The sequence below is a fragment of the Gopherus flavomarginatus genome, chromosome 16 (assembly GCF_025201925.1).
Source record: "Gopherus flavomarginatus isolate rGopFla2 chromosome 16, rGopFla2.mat.asm, whole genome shotgun sequence".
Lineage (NCBI taxonomy): Eukaryota > Metazoa > Chordata > Testudines > Testudinidae > Gopherus > Gopherus flavomarginatus.
The window spans coordinates 339,888-364,895 of record NC_066632.1 but is presented as its reverse complement, the minus strand read 5'-3'; the positions used below and the strand labels follow the sequence as shown (position 1 = coordinate 364,895).

Below are 25,008 nucleotides of genomic sequence, written 5' to 3'. Positions count from 1 at the left end.
GCGCGGTTTGGACGTCAGGGCGCCGTGCCCCCGGAAGCGGAAGCGGAAGCGGCGCGTTGCTAGGAGGGCTCCCGGAAGATGGCGGTGGCCGGTCCGGCTCCGGGCCCCGCGGACGAGCTGGTCTCTGCGGTCACCCTGTACCGGCGGCGGCCCCGGGTCCTCCACGGCACCGTCCTGCCGTTCGTGGCCGGGCTGTACCCGGCCTGGCTGTGGCTGTGGGGGCCCCGGGTCTGGGCCGCCCGGGGGGAGGGGGAGGAGGCCGCGCTGCTGGCGCTCGCCGCCATCGGGGTCGCGCAGCTGCTCACCGCGCTCTCGGGGCTGTGGTCCGTCCACGCGCACTGCGCGCTCACCTGCGCCAGGGTGAGTCACGGGGCGCGCGAGGGGTCAAAGGTCGCCACGTGCGAGGGTCTCCATTGGGCCCAGGGCAGCGGCGGTTCTCAGCCAAGGGCCTGGGGACCCCTGGGCCGCGAGCAGGGCCAGTGTGGGACTAGCTGAGCCCGGGGCTCTGAGCTCTGCCGCCTGGGGCCGAAGCCTGAACAACTTAGCTTTGGGGGCCCGCTGTGGCGTGGGGCCCTGGGCAGTCCTCATGCTTGCTGCCCTCCAGCGCAGGCCCTGGCTTTTCAGAACTTAGGAACGGCCATACTGGGTCAGATCTAGCCCAGGGTGACCAGATGTTAAGGGGAAAATATCGGGACCGCTGCAGGGTTTTTGTTTGTTTTTTATAGTCACTCGTCCAGGAGTTCGGCAGCAATTCGGCGGAGAGTTCTTCAGTGGCGGATGGTCTTCCGCCGCCGAAATAGCACTGGTAATAAACCTTGCTGCCAAAGGCAGAAGCCCCCACCACCGAAATACCGTCAAGGACCGTCCGCGACTGAAGGACTCGCTGCCGAAGACCAGGAAACAAAATATCGGGACAAATGGCTCCCGACTGTACTCTGGTCGGGACGCAGGAGAAACTCCTCAAAATTGGGACAGTCCCGATTTTATTGGGACGTCTGGTCACCCTAATGTAGTCCAATGTCGGGTGCCTCAGAGTGAATGAACAGAACAGATAATCATCAAGTGATCCATCCCGTTTTAAAAGAGGAAAAACAGTTGTTGGGGCACTGGTGGGCTGTGGAGTTTTTATAGCATGTTGCAGGGGCCTCAGAAAGAAAAAGGTTGAGAACCTGTAACCCAGGGGATGCCATGAAAGCCAAAAGTATAACTGAGTTCAAAAACGACTTAGATAAATTAATGAAAGGGTTGGTCCATCAATCACTGTTAGCCAAGATGATCACTCCCATGCTCTCCATGTCCCTAAACCTCTGACAGCCAGAAGATGGGATTAGATGGCAGCGGATGGCTCACTTGATAACTGCCCTGTTCTGTTCATTTCCTCTGAAATATCTGTTGGAAAAGAGGATACTGAGCTTGATGGATCATTGGCCTGACCCAGTATGACTTCTTATGTTCTGACATAGGGTTACCTCCCTCCCCACTTGCCTTTAGTTTTCTTACGCTGGAATGGATCTGCCCATTGTCTGGGAGGCTCTGAGTGAGATTCTGCCCTGCTTGGTCTCGTCTGTCCTGTGTGGACATTGGAATGTTCATTAGGCTCTCTACATAATAGTGGGAGGCTGCTCTAATGTCTTGAGCTTGGATTCTTCCCCTGCTCGCCATGAGCTGTCTGCCACTTCCAATCTCCAGGTGCTGTGTGTGAAGAATTTCTGGATGGAAGAGGCTGTAGAGGTGTAAAGTAACAATAATGAATAATATCACTTCTGAAGGGCCACCATGGATATCAGTAACTATCCAGCAGGGTTGCTTCCCATACTGTGGAAATGCAGCCACTTCTTAGGCAGGAGGTGGCAGTTGAGTATACAGGGATGACTCATTTGCTGTGACATGGCAGTGGTTTAATAGCTATCTAGCAACACTGTGCACTTTGAGACAGAAAGTGAAACAGAATGGGAGGATGATTATGGGTGGGGGTTAGTAAACATTTTCTTGTACAGAAATATCTCTCCATTGAAACTGGTCTGCTTTTACTTGGGACGAGTAGGGGAGATGTGTGTGTGGCCGAGCTGGCCCTGCTTGCAGATGTGATAACTATTTTAGCACAAAAAAGTTGCTTTATAAAGCTGAACTGCTCTGGGTGCAGCTTAGCTTTCTTTGCCAATATTTGTTGTTCCTCCTGCTGCTGGGAAGTGAGAGGCACTGTGGTAACTGGGCTGGCTAGTTGGCCTCACTTCATGGCAATTCCTGTAACTGTCTGTATAGCTTCCTCTTAGGAGTAGTTGCATGTCTAACTGCAAATCATCTCGGCAAAAAACATCTGGTACAGCTTCATTAGCTAGTCTCCAGAGTAGTTGGCATAGGTCTGTAGCTGTATCTTGGGCATTTATTCAGACAATCAAGGAGCTCTCAAAGCAAGTGAGCCCTTGGAGCTGGTTGCCAACACTGTGGGCTGTATCCTAGAGTTTTCCCAGTGCTCTGGTAGTGTTACTGATTAGGCAACTTGTTACTGCTTTAGATTGCAGGCAGTGGTTACTAGTGTTGCCAACCCTCCAGGATTGTCCTGGAGTCTCCACGAATTAAAGATCAATCTTTAATGAAAGATTATGTCATGGGATGCAATCTCCAGGAATTTGTCTAACCAAAGTTGGCATCCCCAGTGGTTATTCAAAGGCCTTGGTAGCTGTATATGTTACAAATATAGTTCTCTTTATCACCGTGAGCTACAGGAATTAACAATGTCAATAGCAAGGAAACAGGGTGGCTGAAGGGGTCCTGCATGCAGGTAATTGCATGAAAATGAGCAAAGGAAAAACTAGGCAGATTATTTGGCAAAATGCTCTGAGATCTGTTAGACTGTGGGTTAGTTTCTTCAGGACTGGGGTGGAAGTTACATCGTGTGGAAAACTTAAACTGACAAAGCCTTGGAGAACAGTGTTGGGAACATTCCTGCTGTGACCGCCAGGGTAGGGGCAAGATTTGACCAACGAAGGTGCATACGCCTTTGACTAGTTACTAAAGTCCTCCACCCAGCCATGCTGCAGCAGTACCCCTCAATGAGGTTGAAGATTTCTCTGCCCTTTGTGCTTTCCCTTTTGTATTGTTTTGGATGTTGTTTTTAGATGTTGGGATAATGTCAGATTAAATTGACAAAAGTCTGGGTCAAACTGTGCAGCTGGATCCAGAGGAAAATGTGAAGAATAAAAGGGTTAAAATGTTGCTTCCCTTGATTCCTTTTATTAAGGAAATCCCCTTTTGACAGAGAATCTGCTAGCTGGGGTTGAGCTGCAAGAATGAAACTAAAAGTAGAGTGTGCTCTGATGGTTTCCTTGTGATGTGAGTGGGCTGTCACAATCATCCATTCAGGGTATTAATCTGGTAACCTTTGGTCAACATGAGTTTGAGATGTGACATGGCAGAGTTTTATAAGATTTTCCTTATGCCAGGGGACAATGTTCTTATTTCCGATGTGTTCATAACTAAAATCTGAAACTTGCTGTAATGTGGAAAGTAGCATCTCAGAGCTTTTCTTGTTAGTCAGTTACCTTTTATTATTAGATGCTTTTATTGCACTTGTAAGCCTTTTTTCTAAGCAATGGATCCTCCTTTTTTCATAAGAACGGCTGTACCAGGTCAGGCCAAAGGTCCGTCTAGCCCAGTATCTGTCTGCCGACAGTGACCATGCCAGGTGCCCCAGAGGGAGTGAACCTATGTCACGGAGTCACCGGGCGATGCTCTGGAACTGCTCCCCACCAAGCCAGTCAGGACTTTGGGGAGCCTCCTCTCCCTTGGAGCAGACTTGTTCAGGGCAAGAAGCTCACACGTCTTCACCTCCTGGGTCTCTCCTTGGAGCATTCAGCATCCTCTGCCCCTCCGTGCGCTTCCCACAGTGAGCCTGCCCCAGCGGGGTCCTGGGGAAGCCGCAGGGTTCTGCACCCCCACTTTGCAGTCAGATGTGACTCAGCCAGCCAGTAAAACAGAGGTTTATTCGATGACAGGAACAGGGTCTAAAACAGAGCTTGTAGGTACAGCGAACGGGACACCTCGGCCGGGTCCATTCTGGGGGGCAGTGAGCCAGACCCCCCACATCTGCCCTCCACTCCTCGACCCCAGCCAGCTCCAGACTAACAACCCCCCGCAGCCCCTCCTCTCTGCTCAGCTCCTTTTCCGGGCCAGGAGGTCACCTGATCTCTTTGTCTCCAACACCTTCAGTTCACACCTTTGCAGAGGAGGGGCCCAGGCCATCAGTTGCTAGGAGACAGAGTGCCAGGCATTTAGGTGCACTGGCCCTTTGCTCTTCAGCAATCACATGCCCTTATCCCACCACCTAGGTACTTAAGAACTGCATAGGGGACACTGAGGCACCAACACAGTATTCAGAGGAAACATCAAGAACATTCCCAGTTCGTCACAACCTAACAGGCAATGATCAAGTGATCTCTCTCCTGCCATCCATCTCCACCCTCTGACAAACAGAGGCTAGGGACACCATTCCTTACCCATCCTGGATAATAGCCATTGATGGACTTTACCACCATGAATTTATCCAGTTCTCTCTTAAATGCTGTTATAGTCCTAGCCTTCACAACCTCCTCAGGTAAGGAGTTCCACAAGTTGACTGTGTGCTGCATGAAGAAGTATATGAGTATATAGTAAAAGGTGTTGTCTATTCACATGCCCTCCCAATATTGCTAAATGTCAGTTGAGACAATTACAGACTTCATTATAAAGGCAGCTGGAAAAGCTCTGTTGGATTCCATCTATTCCACTTTCCTGATCCTGGAGGCTAGGGCAGGATTGTTCTCTGGTCCTTTGCCTAGTTTGCCCAACAGGGCTTCCATCACTCCCCTTAGGAGATTCTGCAGGCTAATACATCTCACTGTCAGAAAGTTTCTCTCCTAATACTTAGCTGTTTGTTGCCCATAAGGAACTGAAGGGACCATTGGATTACATCTTCCCCACCACACAAGCTGTAGTCAGCCTTTTCTCTCCTTTATGTCTGAAAACAAAACTCAAAGATTGGTGACAAAACTGGGAAACTGTTAACAAGGGAATCATTTAAAATAGTCTAGTATGATGAAGGGTCTGAATTTAACTGTCTCCCCTCTCTGTCCTTCACCAAGAAACTTCAGAGCTTGTTATAACAACCCTCAGCTCCCTATGTTCCTCCATGCTAGAGTCCCCAAGCTGTTGAGTGAATCCAGTGAGGTTTGCACTAATCTAGCTCAGGAGCCTTGAGTAGAAGGGAGAGCATTTGACATTGTTTGAACGTGGCTTATGATTTTTGTTAGAATGGAAAGGGTAGATTTCTGGGAACAGGATCTTGATTTTTGTTTAAAGCAGCACCAAAGGTTTTCTGATATTGCAGGGATGTAGATGTATCCATGCCAGTCACAGAGAACTATGTAATAACATCTCTCTGCAAAGCCAAGTCTTCTCTGTCCTGTGAGGTGCCCAGCTCCCTAAGGATGGGTGGGGAGGGGCACATCAACAGAGTGGTCCAGGTGCACCCTGACCTTCCACAGACAGATGATAGCAACTCCAGGCATGCAGGGAAGGGTTGAGATTGCTCTGATGATACTTGTGTTTTTTACTGGGCATCGTTAGAGCACTCAGAAGTGGAGGCCCGGGTTTGAGGAGCAACTGTGTTGATCATGTCAAAGTTAATGGGACATTGAGTTTGTTGATCAAATATGAGACTTGATCAAATTTATGGGAAACTTTCTTTCCAGCAAGATGTGACCTGACCGTCAACAATTGCTAGGCTGGGAAGAGTTGTGACTAATTGTTTTTGCATTCAGAATCTCAAACTGTGCAGTTATTCCCATTCACTTTTCTATCCTCTGCAGCATGTTGGCAGGACAAAGTTCATCTCATTCCTCTGTTTCACTTTCCCCCCTCCCCTCTAGGAACTCATTCTTTCCTTGGGGGGTCAGGATGCAGGGTAATTTTTATTGCAAGCGTTGTTCTTTCCTGGATAGTTTTAAAATATCAATGAAAAGTCCAGATAAGCCAGTAAAAATAGAGGAATGTTTTCTGTGTTTGAGTGTTGCTCACAGTGTCTCATAATGACTGTATATGGATCCCTCCTGGCTTCCACTGACCTTGTGACCTGCTTTACAGAGTGCATGTTTGCTTTGTGTTTTTCAGGAACCCAGTCCTAGGAAAGCCACATTAGCTAAAGTTGTGCCAACCCCAAATAATGGATCTGCAGAGCTTGTGCCACTCCATCGAGACCAGGTACAGACTTAGACTCCAGCTCTTTATAATAGCTGACAGCTGCCTGGGAACTGCTGTTTCTTTGCAAACGTATATGCCTTTCCAAAGCCACTAATTTAAATTAAAACCTTAGAGCCTGGCTGAAAGCCAGCTGATATCCCTGACAGGCGGGGACTAAGAGGTTTTAGAAAGTGCAACATTTGTAACTAACACCCGTAGTCTCACAGACAATGTTGTTTAGGAACAAAAGTTGTAAATGTCCAGTTGGTCCCATCTAACCCAGCCAGTGCAGTTCCCTGTAGTATATGTGAAGTGCTGTGACCCTGCTGTAAGTCTAAATGCTCTTCCCTTCTGCATAATCCCTGCAGGGGGAAGATGGGCAGGAAGTTCTTTCCTTTGAGTTTCAGAAAATTAAGTACTCTTACGAGGTTGATGATAGGAAACAGTTTCTCCCTGTGGCTTTCCCTGTGGAGCACCCCCTCTCCTATTACCAGAGTGCCCGAGGCTACCAGGAGGACAGAGAGATCCGAGTGGCTGAGAAGAAATATGGCACGAACAAGTGAGTGTGTGGGGGTGGAGCTGGGCTACCAGAAGCTGTAGGCATCAAACTGTCCATGTATAATGTTCAGTAACAAGGATTTCAGGGACTGGGGGTTCCAGGCACTGGGTTTTGAATGTCCTTGCTCCAGATTATCAGGTTTTTGGGAGCTTAATCCCCCAGAGGAAGGAGATAGCTCCTTCCTACAGTAGCATCAAGTCTGGAGTTTACCCCTGAAAGAGCTCTGGTTACAGATTCAAATCCCTTACAGCTAAGAGTAATGAAGAGAAGGGAAAGATGTTCTGGTACAAAGGGGAACAAAACCTCCCATTCATACTCCAGAGGCTGCAATAGCTTTTGGGTTGGGATGGTGCCGTGGGGTCTGAACACCGAGATTAACAAGATTTTATCCTTTCCCAGGGCAGAAATGGTGGTGCCGGAGTTCTTGGAACTCTTTAAAGAGAGAGCCACGGCCCCTTTCTTCGTCTTTCAGGTAAACAAAAGCTGTAACTGTTGTCCCCAGGGTGCAAAGAAGGGAATTCCCTCCAATCTGCAATGATAGTTTGGGAATCTGAAATGGCTGGCTGTTTCCAAAAGCCAAAAATGCACCGTTCATACACTGCAATGTCTACTAGGGGGAGACTTTATTATTCTGGGGAGAAGAGCTGACATATCTTTGGTCAGTCATAACTGACCGTCCAGTGTGTGATCCAGAGCCCATCGTAGCTGGCATGAACCGTCCCCTTTGGTAGCCTCAGCAGAAACGCCAAAGACCGAGGCTAGAGAATGCCCTTCTGGCCCTCTGAGTCAGGGCAGAAGTGCATTAGCAAAGCAGCATGTAGAGGTGGCGTTTGCCTTGTCAGTGCACAGACTGTATCTATTCTGTCGAGAACGAAGGAGTACAATCCCCAGCAAGCCAACACTCTTCACTGGCTCTAAAAAAAAAAATAAATAAATAAAAAAAAAATTGGCTGTTTCCTCTTGCTGGGCTGTTACAATGACATTCTAGTGTCCAAGCATGTGAACAGTACAGGATGTGCTGATGAACCTGAGTTCTCAGGGACATGTTAGCTTCTTTATGGGGTGAGTGCTGGAATGGCCTCCACATCTGTTTCCTCCAGGTGTTCTGTGTGGGTCTCTGGTGCCTGGATGAATATTGGTACTACAGTGTCTTCACTCTCTCCATGTTGGTGGCATTTGAAGCTTCTCTGGTCCAACAGCAAATGAGAAATATGTCAGAGATTCGAAAAATGGGTAACAAGCCATACATGATTCAGGTAAATGAGTGCAGAGGGATGATGATCAGAAACTGGGGAATTTAATATAGAGCCCAAGAACATGCAAGGCCCTTTAGACATGGCCTGTAAGAAAGAGCAGAGTTTACACTCTAAATAGACACACCTTGCTGAGGGAGCAACAAGACATTCCTGTGTTTCCTCTTTTCTTATGTCCAGTTTGCCTTTTGACATCTGTTGCCTTTGCATGCACTTGTTTAACTCTTGCCTAGTTATTCTGAGTCTTCGGCCTTTTCCTCTGAATAGTTTTAGTTTTTTTTTAAAGTTCAGATTTATTATAAAACAGCAGGATTATGTCATGCATCTGTGGGTGCTCAGCTGGGGGAAAGACGATTGATTGGGAACAATTCCAAAAGAGCCCAGCTCAGCTCAAGGTCCCAAAATTTGGTCCCCTCCTCCTTTGGTACTTTTTTTTTCTTGTATCTGTTTGGAAAATGAATGTGATTCTTGTGTGTTACACATATAAAATGATATTTTATATATAAATATACAGACAGAAACACACACAGAATGAGCACCTACAGCAACAAAACACTCTGTGCCCAAGGAAGAGCAAGAGACTTCAACTCTGCGCTTCTAAGGAGTAGTAATGGGAAATTTCAAACTGCAAACGCAGGGATGGTTTGTGGATAGCTGGGCTGAGAAGACCGTTTATGCAGATTCCCTATTTATGTGCAGAGCTGGGCTTCTGCTGTAGCTGTTTTGTCATCTATCGCTCTCTCCTGTCATACATTTCTCTAGTACCCGTCCTCAAGTATCCCAGTGCCCTTTCTCACATTGCTTTTGTTCTGCAGGGTTACAGAAACCGGAAGTGGCGTCCCATTTCCAGTGATGAGATCATCCCAGGGGATATTGTTTCCATTGGTAACAGCCTGCATGCTTGACACAATCAAAAGCCCTTATAAAATTGCATCACTTCTACATGCATGTATTGACTGAGATCAATTACATTTACAATTCAGCCCAGTCAAAATGTCCATCAAAATTCCAGCAAAGAATCTTTAAATGCCCGTGAATGGCTGAAAACTCACAGGCCTGAGAGAGAGTCCTTCAAGTTCCAATCCCACAGATCTCTGACTTTATTCTCCAAGATTGGAGTCTAAATATTAGGACTAAAATCAGCCACAGCTGCCCTACTTCAGATCAGAGGTTCTAAGAATGGAAAGTTCCATCCAAAAGCTGAGGATGGGGATGGAGGATGAGGGGGAACAGGATGCTGTCCCCACCCCTGTACTGTGACTCTTTTTTAGATTGCATTGCCCCAGGGCTGTTGTCCCCAGTCTAAAGCTTGAATGGCAGTAAGAACTGTGCTCCTTTACTTTTAAATCCCTCTAGTTTCAGGCTATCTCAGGTTTTATGACACTTCTGGTTCACATCAAAGCTGGTGTTTTGGTGAAGGTCATGGGACAGATTTGGGAACTTGCAAGTGCGACTTGCCCTTAGAAATCCTTCACATCTCAGCCAAAGCAAAGGGGAATTGCATCTTGCCAGACAAACGGGCTAACAATGGCCAGTTCTCACAATGGGCCACTTCTAAGCTTTGCTCTCGTGATTTCAGGCCGATCTCCTCATGAGAACCTAGTGCCATGCGATGTGCTCTTGCTCCGTGGAAAGTGCATTGTGGATGAAGCCATGCTGACTGGAGAGTCCGTGCCTCAGATGAAGGTGAGAGACAGGTCCTCAGTAATGCTTGTTACGTCTCCGTTGTTTATGCACCAAGTTTCATTCCAGCCACCGCAGCATCTAAACAGCACAGGGTTTATAGATGCAGATCAATCTTTGTGTAAACTCTGGCCCAGAAAATCGAGGTCTGTTGAGTGTTATCCATGACTGATGATCTAGTAAATGAAAAACAGACTCTCTGTTTCGTCTGGCTGTGGCTGCGGCCTCTGGGACTGGATTGCAGTGTGTGGGCACAGCCACCACTCCCCCACATTCCCAGTCTGGGCTGCTTTGACTGGGCAGACAGGGGAGGGATGAGCACAGAGAGCTTCAAACCCAGTGAATCTCCCTTGTTTTTATGCTAGTGCATGATTTAAACATGATAAAATCACATAGTGAATAGCCTTCCTGCTGAGGCTGGTGATCCAAGTGTGAGTAAATCCTCTGACCTCAGGATTCTCATGGGTACCAGGCATCGGAGCTAGGACAAAGGCAGGAGCTACGTATCCTGCTCAAGTCCAGAGTCAGCTCCTGCAGACTGCTCACAGAGGAGCTGAGAGTGCCTCATGGAGATTGGACCGTAGAGGAATGTTATGAGTCCAGTTGTTGGCAGCTAACTGGAAATAAGTCCTGCTTCTCTGAGTCCTGAATTCTCTCATTCAGGAGCCTATTGAGGATCTCAATCCAGAGCATGTCCTGGACATGCAGACAGACGGCAAACTGCACATCATATTTGGAGGAACAAAGGTTGTGCAGCACATTCCACCCCAGAAAGCCAGCACGGGACTGAAACGTACGTACTTGCCAAGCAGGCGGCTTTGGTCAGATGGAACGCCATGGCCTGGCCCACTCCTTTTAAACAATGTAGCTTCTGGGTGATAGTGCTGAGTTTGTCACCCTGCCCCGTCCTTTTAGATGGCAGCTTAAACTGAGTGTTAAAATGAAATAATCTTTTGCTGAAGGCCACCATGTTCTCCTGGAGGGTGAGAGGAACATGGAGCCCTAATTTTGTTCTAGCTATAATGTGTGTATAAAAAAGATCTCTGCTAAGCTTAATGCTGCTGTTACTGCTCCTGTTCCAGCTGTCGATAACGGGTGTGTGGCATACGTTCTGAGGACTGGATTCAACACATCTCAGGTAAGAAATGCATGAGAGAACGCCCATTTAAGGGAGGTAGTTCTGATAATTGCTGGAGAGAAATTCAAATCAGGGTGACACAATTACTCACCTGTTCGGAACAGTTAGGTTGGTTCTTGGAATTCCTTTGTTGTGGGTGGGCGGATGGAATGGTCTAGAGGATAGAACACAGGGCTCCGAGTCAGGATTCCAGGGCTTTAATCCTGAGTGCCACTGAGTCACTAGGACTTTGAACAAATTGCTGTGTAATAGCAGTTACTGGCCATGGGTGTTGAGGTGTGTTCTGTAAACACCAGACAAGTGCAAGGTAATACACTTTTTAAAAATCTAATGGATGGAAAGTCAAGGACACTTAAATAAAAAGCAGTGAGAAACACACTTAACTGACCTACAACTGATTAGCATGCTAAAATCCTGCCCGTGGATGGTGCTGCACTGGCTATCGCTGGCAGCGGCCCAGTGAACGGAATGCATCACATGCAGCAGAAAATCAGAATGCAGGGTATCTTGAGTTTATACATTTGTCATGTATTTTACAAGAAACTGTACTGCATGCTGCAGAACTAGCTTCTTGCATTGAAGGCAGTTCTCCTTTCAGGGAAAGCTGCTGCGAACAATCCTCTTTGGGGTAAAGAGAGTGACAGCCAACAACTTGGAGACCTTTATTTTCATCCTGTTCCTTCTGGTCTTTGCCATTGCTGCTGCAGCATACGTGTGGATTGAAGGTGAGCTCTCCTTGCACCTCGTCCTGGGAGCCAGCTTTTGCCAGGAGTGTAGGAGTAGCTATTGGTGTATTGGCGGGGAAGGGAGGGGATGGTAGCTGAAGACGCTGGGCTGTTTCCATGTGTGGGCTTGAGCCATGGCTCATTCCATTTTTCTCCCATATTCCTCAGTAGTTTGTGCCCCCTGACGCATCCATTTGTCGTTGTGTGGCACCTTGTCCGGAGCTGAGAGGCAGCATTTCTCTGGTTGTATTTTGTAGGCACCAAGGACTCCAGCAGGAATCGATACAAACTCTTCCTGGAGTGCACTTTAATACTGACGTCAGTAGTTCCACCTGAGCTTCCCATAGAACTTTCTCTGGCTGTCAACACCTCCCTCATTGCCCTGGCCAAGCTCTGTAAGTACTGAGCCCCAAGCAGGAATAGAAACACTCTGCACTCTGGTGTCCCGTATCCCCAGGACTGCAGCACGTGGCCACGTGCAGTGTGTGAAATTGCTGGCTTTTATACGCCATGGCAGTCTCCTCTCTCCAAATAGCAATAACTGGGTTGGCTCCCATGCCCGCCTGTTCGCCGTGTGTGCTGTGTGAGTGTCTGCAGGATTCCTGTGTCATTCAAAGCAGGGAGGTGACTCTCAGGGTCGGGTGGAGGTGGGTCACACTGTTTTGAAACTTGGAAATAGCTCCTAAGTAGAGTGCATGGGGGAAACTGGCTTCCACTCAAAAATCCAGGTTCAGTTGCTGTTTCAACAAGTGTTCCGACCCGTAGCGATGGGTAAATGGTCTCCAAACCTATCACTGCTCTTCCACACCCCTTTGTCGTTAAATCTGACTGTAACTTCACAAGCTACAGAGCAGAAGGTTTGAGGTTGTTAGATAAATTGTGGCTGAGCACCAGGGTTTTTGGCTTGTATGTTGTGGAAAAGATTCTAGGTGGCTGCAAACCCCAACGTGCCCCTGCTGTGTCTCTGTGATTCATTGCAGGGTTCCATCTCCTCTCTTTCAGATGTGTACTGTACTGAACCTTTCCGAATTCCCTTTGCTGGGAAAGTTCAGGTTTGTTGCTTTGACAAAACTGGCACCCTCACCAGTGACCACCTGGTGGTAAGAGGTGTGGCTGGGCTCAGGTAAGCCATGGGATGGGTTCCCATGGGTAACGTTAACCATATTTTACAGTCGTCTCAGGGTGTGATGGGGGGTTCACTGCCTTTTTAGCGTCTGGTAGTGGGCCCTGTCAGAGCCAGGATGCACAACTGGGTGGGCCAGTGATCCAAAGTACCAAATCCTGTGTAGCCAAGTAATCAAATGTGGGTGAATTTGAACAATGGAGGCCTAGGCTCCAGCCGCAGTGAGAGCTTCCCTCAGCTGGAGGCGAAGTACCAGTCCAGTGGGGAAGACAGGATGAATTAGGGGAAGTGAAGGAGATGAGCCAGAAGTGGGTTCTAGGCTAGGGGAAGGGGAATCCTGCAGGTTCTCTGGCTATGGCACTTGTGCAGCAATTTGCCACATCAGAGCCCTTAAATTTGGTTCTTCTGGGATTTCATAAATATGTTCTTAATTGCTAAAACCCTCTGTGCCTTTCTGCACCAACCTGCAGCGCCCGCCCTGAAGCCCCGCCTCAATGGCAGAGTCCCTCGTAGAGAACCCCCTCTGGTTTATTTCATTTTAAATCTTACCTCTCGGATTATGGGAATGTTGTGACTTGTGCACCGAGGAGTCAGAAGTCCTCACGCTGTGGAACATGTGGAAAATAAATGTGTAAAATCACCGTAACCAAAATATTTCAGGGGTTGGAGCAGTTACTTATAGAATGAACAAGACCCTGGTGAGTGAGGCTGAGTGATACCCATGCACTCTAGTCAGAGGGTCACCATGAATGTTCAGCCGGTGCAGCTGTTGTAAACCACAAACACTTGTGATTTCGTGCCCACTTGTTCTCAGGCTTCTGAGAAATGCTTTAAAGCCTCTCTTGTCCTGGGAGTCTGTTAATTGGCTACAGTGAGGGTGGGACATTGCCCAGGTGACATAACCAGCCTGGCATATGTGTATCCCTCACTCTCCCCCCCATCTGTTCTGCCTGTTGCCTCGCACGCAGGGGGCTGTGTGGAGAGAGCAGTTCAGAATGACTTCTTGCATTAGAAAAACCCCTTTGGAGGCTGCACATGAATGTAATCTAAGTACGATACACGTCTGTGTGAGCAGATCCAGCTAGACAGGGTGGTGTTTTACACGCAGACCCAGCTAGACAGGCCGGTGTGTAGCACGTCTGTCTGTGCAGACCCAGCTAGACAGGGTCATGTGTTACACGTGTATTCAGTTGCCTTGAGCAGCACTTCTTGGGTGCTCCAATTAAGGCCTCTTTTTTGAGGAATCTGCTCAATTGGGATTGCTCAGGGGCAGTGGCTGTAGTTGCAGCATCGAGAAGCTGAGTCACTGGGCCAGCTTTCCCACAGCTTTGCTGTTGGCGTGAGAAGCTCTAACAGTTTAGGACACTGGGACACTAATTATTTGCTTGGAGAAATTGTAGAACACGTATGGCTTTGACAGCCTGTCCAAGCCTATTAACGTAGTGTCTCCCCACCGTAGGGACGGGAAGGAGGTGACGCCAGTGTCTGACATTCCTGTAGAAACCCACCGAGTGATCGCAACTTGCCATTCGTTGGTCCAGTTGGATGACGGGACGTTGGTGGGAGATCCGCTAGAGAAAGCAATGCTGACGGCTGTGGATTGGACTCTGACCAAAGGTAGAGACAATGGCCAATTCCTATGTGTGTCTACTTGCACAAACTGGTACCACGTGTGTGTGTGGATATTAGTGATGATAAAGCTGCTCCTTCCAATTTCATTCCTGTGCGGGAAATTCACCCCTCTTTGTATGCTTTTGTGGGCTTTGTAGTCCTCTGCGTGGGGTGAGCTTTGCCCTACATAAGCGCTGGTGAGTGTTTTGGCACTGCTGTGGAAGGGCTGCAAGAGACCCTGTACAGGATCTCCGCAGGGACGATATGTGCACGCAGGCTGTTAAAGTACACTTCCACTAGCTCAGTAAGAAATAGGATAGCTGCAGAAGCACTGGCAGCAAGTGAGTATGTACGTGGGGATCAGGTGGGTTGCACTTGGCATGGCTAAGATGTGCTGCTGCTGCCCGTGCTATAGCAGCTACCCCTATCTAGACCTGAGCCAGCATGTGTATGCGAGCTGGGTATCACACCCCAGCTCCTCGTGTAGGTGTAGCCTAAATCTAGAAATCCACCTCGTGCTGCAGATGTGGCATGTTCAGAAGCAGCTCTCTGTTCTGATCCACAGTAATCATCCCAGCAATTCTATCCCTCAGTCACTGGGGCCAGAACTGCCATCATCACCATGCTGCAAGCCTTGGGTGGGGAGACTTGTTTGTTCTTAGTGAATGATTCACTCCTGGGAGCTGAGGGAAGTGATGCTGCTTGCAATGCTGAGAAACCTTTCAGGATTTCCCGATCTGTTTGTTTACAGATGAGAAGGTTTTCCCCAGAAGTATTAAAACTCAGGGACTGAAAATTCACCAGCGCTTTCATTTTGCCAGTGCCCTGAAAAGAATGTCCGTCTTGGCATCATATGAGAAGATTGGCTCGACTGATCTCTGTTACATTGCAGCTGTGAAAGGGGCCCCAGAGACCCTGCATGCAATGGTGAGCACAGCACACGCAAGGAATGGGCTTTAAGCCAGCGAGGAGTGTCCTAAAATGGGAATCAGTTCATGGGGTGTCTACAAGCTTGCCTGGGTTTGTGTGACTCCATCCTCAAATCCAGAACCTGAATTATGTCCTGAAAACGGGCCCAGACGCCCCCTCTTCCCATGTAAAAACAGTCTCCACTGCAGAGGCTTAACATTAATCCCTGTTAAATCAAGGGTGGCTCAGTGTGTGATGTTCTTGGCCATGCTGTGCTGTTCTCAGGCCTGCAAATACGAATGGCAACAGAAGGGTGAATATCCAATAAAGTCACTCTCCTGCTCTCGGTGGGGATATTTGCTGCTGCTTTGAGCTCCCCATTTGCCTCACCCCTGCTCAGGCATGGAGGTGCCTCTGCTTCATAGCGTATTTGATATGAAGCATTGTAACCTGCGTACAGTGTTTTACACGCTGGTTCCCCCCACCCACTTTTTCTGCAGTTCTCTCAGTGCCCGAGCAGCTACCGCACCATGCACACAGAAATCTCACGTGAGGGGGCAAGGGTTCTCGCACTTGGCTACAAAGAGCTGGGGCATCTCACTCATCAGCAGGTACGCTCGGCTCCATATAGTGGTGCTGGAAATACGGGTGCTGCCGCACTCCCTGGCTTGAAGTGTTAGTAATAATCCAAATACGTGGTTTCCATCAGCAGCACCCCCACTATAAAAATTGTTCCTGCTCCCTTGGCTCTGTGCCTGGCCCCCTAAAGTCAGAGCACCCACCCAAAGGAAGGTGCCCACGAGAGGGGGTGGCACAGACACCTCATGGGGAGACGATTGTCATCAGTCACAGATGAACCTGTAACTGCTTTGGGTTTTTATACCTGAATCCTGTTGATTTTATTTTATTTATTTGCTTGTTAGATCCAAGGGACTGTGGCTCAGTCTCCTGGTTTCTGTTTTCAGTTCTAGCACTGACTTCTTGTGTAACCTTGGGCAACTTGCTCTGCCTGCCCGTGCCTCATTTCCCCACTTGTAAAACAGAGATCACATGCCTGTGGGAGGAGAGTTGGGAGGCTCAGAAAGTGGGGAGGTGACTGTATTACCAAGGAGGACGCTGTCTCTCGACAGCAGAGGGACAATCCGGAATCATTCCATGCACCTCCAGCTGCCCCTGGCATTCCCAGTCGGGACGGGGGTCTCATTGCTCGTGTGATGGCGTGTAACACTCCAGGGTGGTTCTTTTCCGTGGAAGGTGCGAGAGTTCAAACGCGAGGCTCTGGAGTGTGACCTGAGATTTGTCGGCTTCATCGTGGTCTCCTGTCCTCTCAAAGCTGATTCCAAGCCCGTCATCTGGGAGATCCAGAATGCATCGCACCATGTGAGTGTCTGCAGGAGGGAATGAGCTCCTGCAAACTGCTTCTCTTGTGACTGAGCTCCTGGGGCCGTGCAGACGCCTGAGCTACTGGGCTGGTACAAGCCTCTTCCAGGATTGCGGGGCGTGGGAGGGGCAGCTCCTGCCCTGAGCTGTGGGCCATTTGTGGAGTCCAAAGCCAGAAGGGACCTCTGTGATCATCTAGTCTGACCCCCTGCAGGGCACAGGCCAGAGACCTGCCCCAATGTAATTCCCAGAGCAGCCATCTTAGCAAAACACCCAGTCTTGATATAAATATTACGATGGGTCGGGGCTCTGCCTTGCCCCTGGTGGTTGGATTTCTGGACAAGGTGCTGTACAAAGCTTCTGTGATCATTAGTGTCTCAGATGGGACCTGGTCAGCATCCAGGAACGTCTCTCTGTTCTCTGTGACTAGGGCCATGTGCATTGTGCGCGACCTCGGTAACCTCATGTGACCCCACCTGTTTCCCTCTCTCAGGTAGTGATGATCACAGGGGACAATCCGCTCACTGCCTGCCATGTGGCCCAAGAACTCCATTTCATCCAGAAGGATCACACCCTCATCCTGCAGCCCCCCCACAGTAAAGGTGATGGATCCCAGGCCGACAACGGGCCTGCTCTGATGGCTGCCTGCACAGGTCACTGGGGTGTAACACTGACCTCTGGTGGCAGAAAGCGTAATGACTTTGCTGCCGAGAGTCCCAGATAATCCACTGCCCCTCCGCGGGGCCTTCCTCCACACATCTCCGAGCAGGTCACAAACAGAGCTGGCAGGAGCAGTGTGCGTATGGGCTACCAGGGGGTCTGAGCACCTAAGTAACAGCAGCTGGCAGGCTGGGGCGCAGTGGTGGTTAGGGACTTGGTTTGGTTTCTAGCTCTGCTGCAGACTCCTGCATAACCTTGGACAAGTCAGCTTTTTACACCTCCTCCCCTGTCTGTAGCACTGCCCTGCCTCCCTGGGGACTGTGAGGATAAAGTCACTAAGGACTCTGAGGCACTCAGGTTCCGTCTGACAGAGGGGCCATATAAGTCCCATTGATATCATGGGGGAAAGCAGGCGGTCCCCCAGTGCACACTGACCCTGCTCTCTGGCAATGTGCCAGCTTTCACTAGGGGAGCTAGTCCATAGTGATGAGGTGCTGCAGACACCTGGCTCTGCACCCCCCCGAGTCCTGTGTGGCAGTGTCCGTGCTGACTCCCAACCCTGCCTGCACTCTCTTTCAGACTCCTGCTGGCAGTGGCAGTCCATTGATGGTACCACCACACTCCCCATCTTTCCACATTCCCTGCAAGAGCTGACACGTCACAACCTGTGTGTTACGGGGGAAGGGCTCTGTTACCTGCAGACTGCGAGCAGACAGCAATTGTTGAAGCTCATACCCCATGTTCAGGTGTTTGCCAGAGTGGAACCAAAACAAAAGGTGAGATGCTCCAGTCCTTTGTAAATTTACAATCTCAGTGCTGTAGGACTGGGGTCTCCCCTGTCTCGGTGCGTCCTACCTACTAGCAGTAACAGCACAAACCTTACCTGCGTTCCCAAATCCGGAATGACTCCAGCACACTAGGGGAGTCCAAGAGTCTGGGGGGTTCAGCACCTGCCACTCGCATTCATTTTAACTGGAGCTCAGCCCTTGGTCCTCTGCTGAATTACTTAGTTCAGCAGATGCAGAGGGGTGAATATTGAGAGCTGTAGGTGGCACGTCAGCTGCATGATTTCCTGTCTTGTTCACTGTAAAGGAGCCCTCTGATCTGAGTCCTTAGCACCAGTAGTAAAAATCCGGTGAGGCATAAGACTGGGGATGCTCAAAAAGGGTATTTAACAAGGTGCTTTTCAGCGTGTGCCCCAGCCCATTTTGGTACCTGGCACACAGAGTCCCAGTAGCTTGGGCAGGCGTTTGTTCCTGACTGGGCACTTCTCACTGCAGGAGTTTGTCATCACAACATTAAAGGGGCTTGGCTTTGTCACGCTGATGTGTGGGGATGGAACTAACGACGTTGGAGCCCTGAAGCATGCAGATGTGGGTGAGTCTAAGCATATAATGAGGAGGAAGGTGTGTGTGGCTTCCTGGGTTTGGCTTGTATCTCTGGGTGCCAAATTCAGCATTTGGACCCAGCCGCAGGCATCTCTAGGGACTTACTTATTTACTGGGGATTTTCTCAGCTGGGATTGGTCAGTAATTAATCTGGCAGACCCCATTAGGAGCGGCATCGTCTCTCCCCAGGGAGTGAAATGAGCAGTAGGCTGGCGAAATACACACACAGCTTCTGCTTCTGCATAGCATGAGCCTTACCTAGAGGGGAAAAACTGGCTACAAAGCAGTTACCCTGGGAGCACTTTATGGAGCGACTTCTTCCCCCACTCCTCTGCTGCTGCTTCAGCCCCTGAGGGTAACATGCCTGATGGGCACCCCAGTCTGGGACCTCCCTGGGAAACCAGACTGTGTATCAATCCTGCATTCTGAATCGGAGACATCCCTAAATCCGGATTAATCTAAACTTTCGAGATTCTTGTTTCAGTTGGTTCAGAAAATGCCTTCTGTGAAATCATTTGGTGAGAATGCTCCAATTGTTGCCCCCTCCCCCCCACCTTTTTTTATTCTGTTCTGTCTCCCTTAGCAAAATAAGGCTGAGCTGAGTAATGCGGTGTATTTCTACCTAGGAGAGTGGCCAGCTACGGTCCCTTGGATATAGGCCGTGGCTTTAGTGCCTTCAGTACTGACTCCTAGATAATACTGAAAACTTTCCTTCAGAGGTGACGAGAGCTTTACTGAGGCCGGGGTTATTACTGCATTCCCATTTACAGATGTGGAAATGTCTGTAACGGTAGCCCTGGTGGTCCCAGGATATGACACACAAGGCAGGGGAGGGGATATCTTTTATTGGACCAACTTCTTTTGGTGAGAGAGAGAGACCAACTCTCACGCTGACACAAAGTTCTTCAGGTCAGCTCACCCACCTTGTCTAAGGTCGCACAGAGATAGGACTGGAGCCCAGAAGTCCCAGTCCCCTGTAGTAACAAGTGCTGCCTTCCCCTTCGTATGTTTGCTCTGCACCGCTCTAAGGTGGACTGTGAAGGGCAACTGCCGTTGGGAGCTAAGGGTTCCCGCTTGGCGAAGTCATTTTGCCAGTTGGGGTTTTTTCACCTTTCTTTTCCTGCAGCTGACATTTTGGTCTTACAGGGGTGGCGCTGCTGGCAAATGCTCCCGAGAGACTCCCTGAGCGGAAAAAGAGACCTCGCGATGGACCCACCGATGGGAGACCCGCCTTGCCTGCCATGGGGAGCAGTGCCGTGAAGCCCACCTCCCGCGCCGCCAAGCACAGGGTCATGTCCCAAAGAGAAGAGCAACTGGCCATCCAACGGGTTGGTAACCAGGTCTGCCTGGATCCCAGCCCCTCCCCACTTCCAGGTTCAGTGGCTCACTCTGTCCACTTCCCTGGCGTGTACACACACCTCACCCCCACCCAGCTCGCTGGGGCTTTTATTTTTAATTCTTGAATTGGAAGTGGCAGGACACCCTAGGAATGTAATTCTGATTGCAGCGAGGCCCTGCGTGCCCTCCATTCGGTACATCTGGAAGGCTTCTCAGGCCAGAAAGGAAGTCAAAGCTAGAGGGAGTTGTCCTGTTCCTGAGCCCCCACCAGTGCAGGCTCATTCTGGTCAGACTTGCAGCAGCTGCCCATGACAATATTGTCCTTTCATGGATCCATAAACCAGCCTTCACGTTTCCAGTTCTGCCCAGGGGAGTCCACACGCCCAGCCTTTCTCCTCCCTGCCCCGAAAATTACACTGGTGGGTGTCGGCTGACAGGCCTCCAGGAGGTGGTTCAGTCACAAGATGTCTGCAGCCGGCTCATGGGTGTATGCGGAGGGGCTGTCTAAGGGCCTGGCAGTGTGGAGAGCTGCTCAGAGCAAGGATCAGGGCTGGGTCGAGATGATGCAAGTCTCCCTGTTATCCCAGTCTGTGATAATGAAATGTCTCCTCCTCTCTCACTGCAAACCAGGAGCGGATCAGCCAGGTCCTGAAGGATTTGGAAGAGGACCACGTGCCTGTTGTGAAACTGGGCGACGCCAGCATCGCTGCTCCCTTTACATCGAAGCTCTCCTCCATTCAGTGCAGTAAGTAGCAACGGGAGCAGGTCTGCACTGTAGCATTGCTCCTCGGCTGGTGACCCATCCTACTCAGATGAAGAGAGCAGCATGGATGCATCTCCAGGATGAATCAGAACAGGCCCTCAGCAAAGGCAGGGGGGCTTTGGGTGAGGTGGGGAAAAGGATGATTCAAACACTGACTCTTACTGGGAAGAAACGCCTAAAATAGTGAGGCCAAGAGGGGGCTTCCCATATTCCTAGCTTTCATTTCCCCGTGTGGATTTTCCAGCTTGGAGATGGAAACTGACTGCACTGAGTGACCATGACCCATGAGGGTTAAGGGAAAGGTGAGCTGCTTGCCCTCATAGCAGCTCCCTCATGCTGGGTCCTAGTGAGTGGAGGGGGCTGTGCCGATGAAGCCACAGAACTTGCTTGCATCCTGAGGACAAACTGCTGTTTCCTCTTGCTCTTCAGTTTGCCACGTGATCAAGCAAGGTCGCTGCACGTTAGTGACCACACTCCAAATGTTTAAGATCCTGGCCTTGAATGCCTTGATCCTCGCATACAGCCAGAGCGTCCTTTACCTGGAAGGAGTGAAGTTCAGTGACTTCCAAGCAACACTTCAGGGTTTGTTATTGGCTGGCTGCTTCCTCTTCATCTCCAGGTCAAAGGTATGTTGCATGGTGGCCTGCTGGACCTGGGAGTGCTTCCGAAGGAGGGAATGGGAAGGGTTGTGGTTCTCTTGTGAGGAATGTGGTAGGGAAAGCAGCTCTTCCGTTCTTACAGTGAGTGCTGTCCAGCCAGTTCCCTGCCTGCCCCGAATGTGCAGTGAGTCACTTTGTTCTTCCCCAGATCCTGGCTATGGGAGGCCTTTCTGAGGCCAACACATAGCACTTTAGGGAATGTCTAAGAATGAGCTCAGACAGACAGTGCATTTCTGTTCAGTGTGCCAGAGCACATGGTGAGATGCAGGCATTAATCACCTGGGATACACTGTTGCCTGCAGTATGCAGCTGAAGGTCTCACTGTGTGAAGTGGAAGAGTTGGGCATTTCATGGGCACAGTTGACACAGGTGGGATCTTGCTGGTAGCTTGGCCAGTGGCGCCAGCTTCATCGTCTTTGTACAATATTTCCATCTGTTAAATCCTGGTGTCTTTCCTCTTTGGTTTCCAGCCTCTGAAGACACTTTCCAAGGAGCGTCCGTTACCCAATATCTTTAATCTCTACACTGTTCTGACGGTGCTGCTGCAGTTCCTCGTCCATTTCCTTAGCCTAGTGTATCTGTACCATGGTGCACAGGCTCGCAGCTCTGCCAAGTGAGTGCTGCTTGTTTCTGAAGTACAGAATGTTAGCACCTATCTTCAGGCTGTGGCTGAGCACCAAGGGAAGGAAGGCGTAGGGAAAATCTGCTGCCTTCATGGTGTTTTTCCTTCTTATTTTCCCTTAGAAGCCCCTGCCTGCTTAATCTGAAATTTGGTAGGAAGGAGGGAAATATGCAAAAAGGTGGATTTGATTTGCAAATCTAAAGAAGGTCACCAGACAATTTAGCAGAGTTGTGTTCAGAACTCTTTATAGTAAGACCGGGGATCAGCCTGAGAGATGCTATACTCAAAGTTAGGGGCTTGGTGCAGAAATTACTAAATGTGAGGCTAGGGCCCTACGTTATGCAGGTCAAATTAAATCGGGAGTCTCCAAACTGTTGGGCATGGAGGAACGTTTGGGGGGGTGCAGTGGGGCCTGGGCCAGCCCCCATGGGAGTGGGAAAGGACCGCCACCCAGCCCCCCGCTCTGTTCCAGCGGTGGCTTCGGTCTCCCATCGTGGCTCCCAGCTGCAGCCCTGGCCTTGGCCTTTGGCTTCTGGCCCACGGTTCCAATCCCGGTTGCGGCTTCAGCACCTGACCCCCAGCCACAGCCAGGTAAGAGGAGAGGCGACAGAAAACACTTGGGACCACTGGACTAGAGTATCACAGTGGTTCCCCTTCAAGTCTTCAAAAATTTCAGCTGATGAATTGGCCCTAGTCCCAGTTATTCTGAAATCCCAGAACTGGGCTCCATTAATCAGAAGGGGCTTTGTCTGGGGGTTTTTTTAAGGAAAGAAGAGTTTGTGGATTTGTACAAGGAGTTTGAGCCCAGCCTGGTGAATAGCACAGTTTACATCATGTCAATGGCAATGCAGATGGCTACCTTCACCATTAATTACAAGGTAAGATGGGAAGGAACAAAATTGTAATGTTACAGCAAAGCAAATGCACTTGTAGGAACTGAGCTGTTTACAAATCTGAACTTTTTTTTAAACCCATGTGGGCTTAGCGCTGTGGCTGTGAGATACAAAGATTTGGTCTAAATTATTAACTGCAGTGTCACAGACGTAAATCCTTCAGTAGAGACATCCGCTGAGAGTTTGGAAAAAGTGTGCTTATGTACAAAGAGCTGTTCTGAATGCATCAAGGCGAGACCCAAATTGTACATCTGGTATCCCAGGCAGGGAACTGATGCTCTGAATTCCTGTCCTGTTTTCAAACAAGCTTGTGAATTTGGCATTGAAAACTGCCTCCCACTGAACCGTGTGAAGATGAGCTGCAGCAGGTCTTCTGGTGTCTCAATGCTGCATTTGCCATTTCAGGGCCACCCTTTTATGGAGAGTCTGCGGGAGAACAAACCTCTACTGTGGAGTATTATCCTTTCGGGACTGGCCATTGTGGGCCTTTTGACAGGCTCCTCACCAGAGTTCAGTGAAAAGTTTGGGCTGGTGGAAATCCCCATGGAGGTGAGCAGGGACAGGAGGGAGTGTTCCATGCTGGCAGACTCTTCTGGAGTAACTACTATAGAAACCAATGCTATGGAACTACTACAGGCAGGACTTTCAAAGGGGCCTGAAGAAGTTAGGTGCCCACTGATTTCAATGGGATTCTGACACCTAACTCAGCTTAGGCACCTGTGAAATTCCCAACTGCATGCTTCACTTACAGCTCCTCAAGGCTCATTGGAAAGTAGACCCTTGTACTGAAGACTAGACCCTCAGGCATTCTCTTGGACAGGAATCAGTTTGGGTTCTGAATTCCCCTGTGTTCAAACCAAACTCAGCTGGCATCTAAGGGGTTACACTGGATGACTCTTGCGGTCCCTTCTAACCCTATGGTTCTATGATTCTAAGGGGTGTTTCTTTTTAAAGATAAAACTTGATTTAAAATACACTTCTTACATATGGACTTCCAGAAACTTTTCCATAATGTAGCTTGTGTGGTCAGTGTTTGAGAACGATAAGCAATTGTTTTCAGACAGCTACAGCTACTTGTTCTAAATACTCTTAACCTAAGAACACCTGAGTTACTCTCCCCAACTTGACTCTGTGGCTGGGTCTCACACTGAGGTTCTGAAGATCTGCATCCTCCCTGAGGCACAGCAGCAGCAGCAGCCTCTCAGAACTTTCTGTACAGATTTACTTCGCTTTAGACAGGTTTAAATTCCTGAGTAGTGCAGCACTGCAGTTACTGAGCTTTTCATGTCCCCCTGCTCTTCCTCTTCTGGGTCTGGTCACATGAGACAAGAATTCACTTTGCCTGAGAGGGACTGGACTGTCCACTTCTGTATAGGTGCTTACTTGCCACCATTCACCCTCTTGGTTCATTTATTTTGCTGAAGCCCCACTTGGCCCTTAATAATCTCCCATTAAAAGTGTTAGTTCTATTGAAACTTCCAGCAGTTAAAACCTGTTGTAATGTTCTTAAGTTATTTTTGGCTAATCTGAGCTGCTTCCCTTTCAGTTTAAGATTGTGATTGCTCAGGTCTTGCTGGCTGACTTCTTCCTTGCCTTGGTGGTGGACCGAATTCTTCAGTTTCTGCTGGGGAGTGCAAAACTTAAAGTGCCTTCCTGAAACAGATTCCAAGCCTCCAACATCCCAGCAGTGCTGAGTATATGAGTGTGAAGGACAACACTATGGGGACACGCTTCCAGATTGCAAGAAGAATCTTTATTCTTTTGACAGTGACTTAACTCTGGTCTGGAGCAGGCCTGGGAAAGCCATCTGATGAGCTCACTTGGAGACCACTTGGTGTAACAATCAAGGCTGCATGGGGCAATACACTTTGAAATACCATTTCCAGGACCTGTGACATAGTGGGAGTTTGTATTGCCCTGTGCTTGAGGAAGTGTTTACAGAATTTGGTAATTAAATTGGAATCAATGTATTTTAAAACACATTTGGCATTTCATTTTGGTGGCTAGTAGTGTAAACGCTTTACCTTTTGAGAAACTATCAGCTATTCCCCCTACATGAGGTTCAGACACTTAAGAGTCCCTTAATTA

At 49.2% G+C, this 25,008-nt stretch overlaps 1 protein-coding gene across 5 annotated transcripts; it reads left to right on the top strand.

Annotated features, from left to right (window-relative positions):
* Window positions 1–68: 68 nt before the first annotated feature.
* ATP13A1 (ATPase 13A1) lies at window positions 69–24,900 on the top strand. 5 transcript variants are annotated; one of them, XM_050924807.1, is made up of 26 exons: window positions 69–360; window positions 6,148–6,237; window positions 6,585–6,775; window positions 7,175–7,247; window positions 7,876–8,031; window positions 8,844–8,913; window positions 9,608–9,714; window positions 10,375–10,504; window positions 10,794–10,849; window positions 11,448–11,574; window positions 11,832–11,969; window positions 12,577–12,697; window positions 14,157–14,314; window positions 15,060–15,235; window positions 15,718–15,828; window positions 16,472–16,597; window positions 17,091–17,199; window positions 17,837–18,033; window positions 18,538–18,634; window positions 19,792–19,973; window positions 20,614–20,728; window positions 21,176–21,372; window positions 21,876–22,018; window positions 22,794–22,905; window positions 23,326–23,469; window positions 24,467–24,900. In XM_050924807.1, exons 1-26 carry the CDS (start codon window positions 79–81, stop codon window positions 24,575–24,577), a joined length of 3,519 nt encoding a protein of 1,172 aa, XP_050780764.1. In that variant the 5' UTR covers window positions 69–78; the 3' UTR covers window positions 24,578–24,900. The 5 variants fall into 5 exon arrangements, with proteins under 5 accessions (XP_050780764.1, XP_050780763.1, XP_050780762.1 ...); XM_050924806.1 differs by having other exon boundaries at window positions 19,792–19,985; XM_050924805.1 differs by having other exon boundaries at window positions 17,091–17,250.
* The last annotated feature ends 108 nt before the right edge of the window (window positions 24,901–25,008 follow it).